The sequence below is a fragment of the Phytophthora sojae genome (assembly GCF_000149755.1).
Source record: "Phytophthora sojae unplaced genomic scaffold PHYSOscaffold_2, whole genome shotgun sequence".
Classification (NCBI taxonomy): Eukaryota; Oomycota; class Peronosporomycetes; order Peronosporales; family Peronosporaceae; genus Phytophthora; species Phytophthora sojae.
The window spans coordinates 1,091,599-1,099,829 of record NW_009258116.1 but is presented as its reverse complement, the minus strand read 5'-3'; the positions used below and the strand labels follow the sequence as shown (position 1 = coordinate 1,099,829).

Here is an 8,231-nt window from a genome sequence, read left to right as displayed (position 1 = left end):
AGTGATGCACTACAGACAACGACTTACAAAGCCGGCAGACACAAAATGCCGGCAGACGAAGTCAAGCAAAGCTTAACATGAGCAAACCAGCCAATCAGATTCAATCAATCGACTTCATCTTTGTATACCATCTGGTTTTGTGTACTTTATATGCTTTCTTGTGTACTTTATGCAACACACCGTGTATTTTGTGACAGTTTTACAGATTTGACGGGAGGGAATTTATCGTTGTTTTTATATATAGGAGGATGGCATTAAGCATGCCGGCTTTGTAAGTCGTTGTCTGTAGTAGTGCCTCGAGTTGATCAGTGATGGAAATTGCGTCGGCTAAATTCATTAATTGGCTGTTTTTCGTAGGAGTTGCACTGAATTGACGATTGCAGGGTGTCGGATGCTAGAAGTAGTATACGGTATACGCAGCAACAAGCCTTTCAATCTTAGACGGCGCGATAAGTGTCCGATGTGCCCAAGTGACTGGCTGCAGTACTTGTAGTCTGTTGGTTGCCGTGGCCTGCAGGGCTAGAGTGCAGAAGTCCAGAGGCGGGTTCACCCCTTCGGTTGCGGATAGGAGGCCGCTCGGCATGATGCCGCAATTCGTGGAAGATATCTTGAAGCGCCTCCAGCTATGGATCTGGTAGACTTGACGCAAGGCCCGCTTGCCGATTCTTTCGTGGCGGCGGACAAGTGCAGGTGGCGAGGGGATGCCTGCAATCGGGGGCTGCCAATACTAAGCCCCGTCTTCCTAGCATAGGGCGACTGCCTGGTAGAGGCGAAGACGCCTTCGCTGCGTTCAGCACCGAGCTGTGCCTAAGCAGCCAGCACCACGCCGAGCTTCTCCGCCGCCCGACAGTCTCCAATTTGCCTCCTGGCAGGCAGGACGGACTCTCCTGCGAGGTGCTGGCGGACTGGCATGCGAGCCCAGCTCCATGCGCGGAACCTGACTGCACGCGTCCCTCCGGTTGTACGCAGCAAGCACCGCGGAAGTCTGCGACAGCGCCCCAGCTACACAGCGGTGACGCCGCCGTCGGCCCACTCGGTGGCCAACCGGTCGACTTTGCGACGAGCAGTTCGCGTGGACGACAGGGAGCTCTTTCGCCGCACTCGAAGGGTGCAGCGCTGGCAGGATCTGCCGCGCACCATTGGCGACCACACGCCCGAGAACTTGGCAAGTCAGGGCTGGCGGTGGCGCCGACGCAAGAAGAGCTTCGATCTGTACACGAGGCAGTCGCCGATGGTCAGCATCACTGGCGCCCCGCTGGGATCTCAGGAACTGTCGTCGCTTCAGGACAGTGAAGTCTTGGCGGTGGGGAACATCCTGTGTTCTATCGGTCAGTTGGCATCCCCGCTGCGCTCTCCAAGCGAGAGCAACTACAACTCGCTCATGCACGCGCTGTATGGCTCAGACTTCATCTATGGCTCACTGGTCCACAAGGCAACTTTCCGCCGCAGGTCTCGCAATGACAGCGCTGATGATAGCCAGCCAAACCCTGTACCAGGCCGACAACAAGGGGAAGAGCGTAACAACCAGCTACTGGTCAAGACCTGCGCTTTCGTGCACACCTCCATGTTCGACAAGAAGAACGAGCAGATGTGCTACGCCGAGCTCTTCTCGCCCACGTCCAGCGGAGGGTTCAGCATTTCGACCTGCTCGCTGGCTGGTCGAGAAGTGATCGCGGGCAAAGTGCGAGCCCCACTATGCAGAGCGCTGCACCAACTGCACCCGTTCAGTGCTTGGCTTTCGGCTGAGCCTGCCAGCTCCGGCGTGCACGTGGTGTTCCGTGCCCGCTTCCACCGCTCCGAGAGCGACGGGTTGTGCCCACCCAAAGTGATGAACGCTCGCCTGTGGAAGCTCGCGAAGGGTATGTGCAAGCTCGGCAAGGTGGTGGACACCATGGCCCAGCAACCCCGAGGACTGGCGAGCAGCTCGGGCATCAGAACCCCCGAAGGACCACGAAACTCGCGCTGCATTGTGTGCACCCGCTCGCTGCACCATATTTTCATGACGCGAGCCTGCAGCCGCTGCGAGTTGTGCTCCTACAACGTGTGCGACGCATGCTGCTCGAAGCAGCACGTGGCCATTTACAATCGGCATGTGGCGCCACTGCTGGTGTCTGCCCGGTGCCGCGAGAGCCTCGCTCGCGACGAGTTCGACAGTCAGCTGCGAGCCGTGAACCCCGACGCGGCGACGTCCCTCTCAAGCCCAGCCCTCGTGTGAGGCCATTTTCGATCGCAAGAAACGGGCTGCACGACAGGAAGAGGCTGGGCAGTGTAGTCTAATGTTACCTGTTGATCCGCGGTGTGGCAGGCAAGGCGGATAATTGTAGCAATGTATCTGTGACGTGGTCACGATACTTGGGAGCTGGGACTCCCACTAAGCCAACGTGTACTTATGAACTTAGATGCAAAATGCAAAGTGAACCACCTTAGCTAGTTTGTGAGCGCTCTCTCCTGCCGTCGCGGAAGCCCAGGGGGAGCTGTAGGTGCAGTTGCTGGATACAGATTACCAACTTCAACGCGTTGAAGTGTTACAGGTTGCAAGACAGTAGCGCTGCTCGAGTCTCTTCGAGGCTCTTCGCGCACGAGGCCTCTCTCAGCCTTGTGCATGCCCAAGCCAAACTTGCGTTGCTCTCATTAGATTAGCCCCGTAGCAATTGCATCACGCGAGCACACTAATCCATGCGCACAACTCTACCTCTGTTGACTTCCACAGCTAAATACTTCTGCTCTTTCTTTCAAGGTGCTACATGCCTCCGTCACTAAGAAATTGCAGAGTTATCTTGGATCTCAATATGTGAATTTTGCTTTTTCTCGTGCATATGTGCACTCTTCTTTACCAGAATTGTAGTGGTTTTACTGCAATTGTTTCCGGCCGGAGGAAGTACTCGCCTCTTCCGGCAGCTCTATTGGTCACCAACTTGGTGCTGCTCAATGCGAAAGCTAATCCCTCTTTCTGCAGGCTGCCCAATGCAAGAACTGCTTGCCTCCCCGACGGCGAGTGTGCGGTACACCATGTTTCTAACTCATTTAAAAATGGCTGGGGTGTACCAATTGAAGCTCAAGGGCCATAGTGAAAGCCTCTCACTTCTCTTCTCAGCTGCAACCGGTACAGCTCCATATTCATCTCATTGGCCGAAAGGGCCACTTAAACGAGTGACCTGTGTACTTTAACAAGTGAGTTGGGCGTACCGCAGCATCCCGTAAAAATGGTGCAATCCACAATGACGGTAACAAACCCTTAACTTAAGCCGGGGTAGCGCCGTACCTTGCTGAAAAAATATTCAAAAGTAAATGGCTTCAAAGCGAGAGTCAATCGAGAGGTGGAATTTCTGAATCTGCCAATTCACATATATGAAGGGTCGTCCCATGGAAGTCTTCCTTACGGGCAGACCATACAAACCTCAAGACAACGAAAGAAACAGTGTTCACATTTTCCGTATTTACACGTCCAGGTTTCACAAATATCCGAAAAACATCCTCAAGTTGAAGCAGGGCACGTTTAGAAACGAAAAGTGAGCGGTATACTCTCAGCCTGAAGGGCTGAGAGAATTTGCAACGATTCACCACTAGCCAATCATAGACCAGAATCTGGGGTTTTGTCCAATCACATGACCCGAATTGTTTGATTGCATTGCCGCAACGATTCACAACTTGTGACTCACAAGTAACGGATAGCGCCAAATAGTGTACCCTTCCCGAATTGAATACCTCCTCTCAAATCTGATAGAATGTGCTCAGTATACAAAGCTATTGTAACTGAGTACTTATAATTTTCTTGAAACTGCAAATTTATGTGAAGTTTAGCATGTTAAAATCTTCTGATTGGCTAAGAGATGTCTTGAAATTGAAATCACCTTTTATTTTACCTGTAAGTATTACTTTGTCAAATACGGCAAATTGTTTTATCTTTTTGAAGACCACAGTTTAAAAACTGACACTTGTCTTCGGTACTATTTGCAATGTTTGGAACTTTACGCAAAATTACCGTAAGGCATCCAAAGAAAAACAGTTTTGGTTGTTGGTCTAAGTTCTGCTTATATCTAACGGCATGACAGGCGTTGTGAACCAACTCTGCGCAACCTATGGATGTCTCCATGGTTTGAAGACTGGTACATACATTACCAGGGTGTCATCAAAGAGGGTTTGCAGAACGTAGCTAGCTCTACAGTATATAAAATATCCAGACTTGTATGCGTCGGAGCTACTTTGGTAGTATACCCTCCTATTTGTATATTTTTCTAAATTTGACAAGTGTTCAATTCAACAGTATGCGGTATACAAATTGGCGTTTTCCGTTACTTCAGAGCTTCATACGTACTTAAGTATTGTATTCCATGTTATCCACGCATGTTCCCATTGCCAACTCCATGTGAGGCATATAAGCAGCGCCGATAACCTTCCAAAACCGATCATGAGGTTGCAGAGGTTCTTGCCATAGCTCAGACGAGTTGGACGAGTTGAGCGTTGGGACTGCTTGTAATCGATAGCAGCCATCATGGCGCATAGGAATCCATCGTCACTTCTAGCTGTTAAATACTGTAGCAGTAGTCGGTGAACATCCTCCCTCATCATCTTCAGGGGCTCCCATGAGTCCTCGATCGTCTCGAGACCCAGCCACTTCACCTTCACCTCGTAATCGTGCATGTCTGCGTTAGTGTAGGGCGTTTTGCTGTTAGTAAAATTTACTAGACACTAACTCACTGTTAGCTGTACGTTTGCTGACTGTTAGTTGACGAGTTAGTAGCAAGAGAATAATCATGATATATATTAATCTTAAGGCTGATTGCAGTTAATGTCTTTCTTACCTACTGAAGAGATCTAAACACTCTGCGTCCTTCAGACCCGCCTTCTAGCGAAATATATTCGGGCCAGGGCGAATTCAGCTCTGCGTCTTTAACCTCGTCGATTATCTCGATCGGAGTGTGACGGGCCAGGTTCCAGGTCGGTCTTTCCCACCCTACCCATTTTATCAGGAACTGTCGCTGCATATCAACAGTCTTACGTGCGTAGATGCTTTCTGTAATGGGCCTATTTTGGCTCACTGCTTTAGCTTACACGTGCGCGCGTGTATGTGAGGAAGCGTAGCTTAGTTTAAATTAGAGTTAATTATACTCGGGCCTCCGAGTATAAATTAATCTAAATAAACGATCCAAATAATGTTTTTGGGTTAAAATGAGAACTGCTATTTTTGTTTTATGTTTCTGACTTCCCCTAAATGTAATATTCTAAGATAGGAATCTGCCAACGGCTGGTTGGCAGAATTCCAATGCTATGCATGTCGCTCATTGGCTAAGAGATGCTGCTCTCAGCCAATAGGAATCCTAAGTCTCTATGGACCACCCGTCGTGGTGGTCGTAAATGTATGTAGCCTTTGGTGTGTCTACACCAAGGTCGAGAAAGTCTTTCGAACCTCTAACAGACGTCGTATCTGTTAGAGTTACAAGTGACTGTAGCCACTTGTGCGTGTAACCCTCCCCCCTCAAGGTTAGACGCGCCGAGTCACGGCACGTCAATCAGGAAATTGACCATTCGTCAATTCTTCACGTTGCGAGAAAGAAAACTCGAGCTCATTCCGCAATGAGCTCGCCGCAGAAGAAGACCGCCGCCGCAACAGAGGGTAACCTCTCTGTTGCTCAGTACCGTGAGCGCCAGCAGGCAAAGCGCGACGCGCTCGCTGCAAAGGCCGCGTCGGAGACAACCCAGTCGGAGATTGTCCTCGAAGGTTCTTCTGTAGTCAACGACGCCGTTGACTACGAAGACGACGACGTGGAGATGGAAGTGGGCGAGGTCTCTTCTAGCAAGCGCATGGAGTCTATCGACAGCGATAGTCTCGACCCGCATGCCGGGTCGAGACGCCCTCGTGAAGGAGACGACTCGGACGCTTCAAGCTCGAAGCGTTCGCGCGGCGAGAGCGAAACTCCGCTCTCCGCTGCTGGTCCCCGCGTGAGATGGCGTCTTCAAGTTCTCCGCGCGCTGCTCAGGCAGCGCGCGATCCGTGGATGCCGTCTGCGTCAGAGATCGCAGACCGTGTGGGCAACACCGTGCCTCCAAATGACATTCCGCTGTACGTATGCAGCGGGATCCACGATGATGCTGTGGCGGAGGAGCAGCACTTTGATCCGTTAACGAATCAAAGGCGCGATTACTATATCGGACTTTTTCACGAGCTCCGATACTTTTCCAGCAAGAAGACCTCTTCTCGCAGCAAAGTGCCTGAGTGGTAGGCACATTGTCAAAGTTGGAATGCTTTTGTTGAGAACTTCAACAAGAAGCCGGCTGCTTACTGTGAGCGGGTTAAGTATGCCCGTGAGCGCTTCGAGACATTCTCGACGCGCGGGAGGCTGGAGCATCTCCACAGATCCTCTGGGGACGCTGGTATTCCCTGCGCTGTGCCCGAAGGCCATCAGTGCACGTTGTGTCTTCCGGGTGCGGCGCGCTTAAGCGACCGCGACCTAAACGGGTACACGACGATTCGTGTACCTGCGAGTCTCAAGGATCTCCGTGCCAAGTTCTTGGCACGTGAGGAACGCGACGATCGTGGGACCTCGGGCGCTGTAGGTGACCACAGCGCTCGCACTACCTTCGCGTCGGCAGTGCGTGGTGAACTTCGTACGCCCTCACCATTTCCGGAACGTCCTGCAGCAGGACGTCCCGTGGCTCCCATGTATGTTGGTGGGGCGGAAACCCTCTCCAACGAATACGATAACGAACCGGCTGCGGGTTCGTTTTCGGGATACTATGGTTCACAATACGCTCAACAATCCAGCGTGTTGAGCCGCGGGCGTCGCGGACGGAGGCGGCGGTGGTGGGAACACGCCCCGGGTATGGTCAACCTGGGGTTGACCTTGGCCCGACGCTCGAGGAGCGGGTCGCTGCTGTGGAGCAGCTTCAGAACCGGATGTTTGCCGCTCTGAAGCAGGAGGTGGCGATCCTGAGGGCTCAAGTCGCTCAGGGCTCGCAGACCGCGTCAGACATTTCTGCCGACGTGGGAGGTCGTGTCGTGCGCTTGGCCCAGCGCGTTCACGCGCTGGAGCAGAGGTTCGCTCCCGCTGGGGCTTCCGCTTCGGGCCAGCCGAGCTAGGTGGCTCGTGCTGCCGGTATGGCTTCAGCCGCCCGACGTAAAAGGTCGGATGAAGGCGCATGCTAGATGGAATATCTAGCGCGTAGGCGTTGCCATGCCGTGCCAACACCGTGGACGGCCCGATGAAGCGCGGAGCGAGCTCGCTTGCCCCGAAGTCGGAAACTGCATATTTAGGCAGGTTTTGAGTTGCTAACAAAACCAATGAACCCTTCTTGAATTCATTAGTGTTGCCCCTACCAACATTGTCTACGTTCAGCTTCTGTCGGTCGACAGAAGCTGCCATAGCATCTTGGACAAACCGAATGACGGCTTGTCTGCGCTGCACGATGTTGATTGCGTCCGAGCTGAACAACACGTTCAGCTCGTTTCTAGCAGTAGGCCCGGCCTCTGCGTTCGTCTTCGCGGTGTCTGTGCCCTGCACAGACCCGTTCTTCTTCTTCTTTTTGCTCTTGTCGGCGTCTGTGCCCTGCACAGACGCGTGCTTCTTCTTCTTGTTGCGCGTAGTCGCGGCTGACACTGTGCAAGTGTCAGCGGCATTCTGCGGCTGCTGTGTTGCAGTCGTAGATCCTCCCCCACTTAAGGAAGGAGCCACCATCCCGAGTAGACTCGGGAGGCGTGGGTGCCTGATGGCATTCACGTAGAACGGTGTATGCCCGGTCGAGGCATGCACCGAGTTGTTGATGGCGAAGTCCGCCATCGGCAGGCACTCGCTCCAGTGTTGGAACGAGTGAGCGTAGCTCTTAAGCACGTCTACGAGCACGCGGTTCACGCGCTCGGTCTGCCCGTCCGTCTGCGGATGGTCCGCAGTCGACATCGAAAGTTGACTCCCAAGAAGTGTAAACACTTCTTGCCAAAGGTGTGCAGTGAAGCGCGGGTCTCGATCCGACACAATGTCGATCGGCATGCCATGGTGTTTGAACACTATGTCATCGAACAGACGCGCCGTCTGTTTCGCAGTCACTTCAGCGGGTACTGCAGCAAGATGTACCATCTTGCTGAAGCTGTCAACAAAGACCACAACGCCCGTGTTCCCCTGGCTGTCCGGGGGAAGACCGAACACGAAGTCCAAAGACATGGACTGCCAACACTCCCGTGGAGTTGGTAGTGACTGCAAGGGAGCCTGCGCGAAAGGCGCAGGCTTCACACGTTGACA

At 52.9% G+C, this 8,231-nt stretch overlaps 3 protein-coding genes across 3 annotated transcripts; 2 read left to right on the top strand and 1 right to left on the bottom strand.

Moving 5' to 3' along the window:
* Positions 1-910: 910 nt before the first annotated feature.
* On the top strand, positions 911-2,215 carry PHYSODRAFT_484083 (hypothetical protein; the record flags this gene model as incomplete). The annotated part of the gene is made up of 1 exon (XM_009520104.1): positions 911-2,215. The coding sequence occupies one exon, from the start codon at positions 911-913 to the stop codon at positions 2,213-2,215; it is 1,305 nt and encodes a 434-aa protein (XP_009518399.1).
* Positions 2,216-4,446: 2,231 nt separating this feature from the next.
* On the bottom strand, positions 4,447-4,650 carry PHYSODRAFT_448299 (hypothetical protein; the record flags this gene model as incomplete). The annotated part of the gene is made up of 1 exon (XM_009520103.1): positions 4,447-4,650. A coding segment is annotated over one exon (204 nt), but the record flags the coding sequence as incomplete, so codon positions are not given.
* Positions 4,651-5,574: 924 nt separating this feature from the next.
* Positions 5,575-7,078, top strand: PHYSODRAFT_324364 (hypothetical protein; the record flags this gene model as incomplete). The annotated part of the gene is made up of 5 exons (XM_009520102.1): positions 5,575-5,940; positions 5,979-6,206; positions 6,255-6,551; positions 6,592-6,717; positions 6,794-7,078. 5 exons carry the CDS (start codon positions 5,575-5,577, stop codon positions 7,076-7,078), a joined length of 1,302 nt encoding a protein of 433 aa, XP_009518397.1.
* Positions 7,079-8,231: the final 1,153 nt, after the last annotated feature.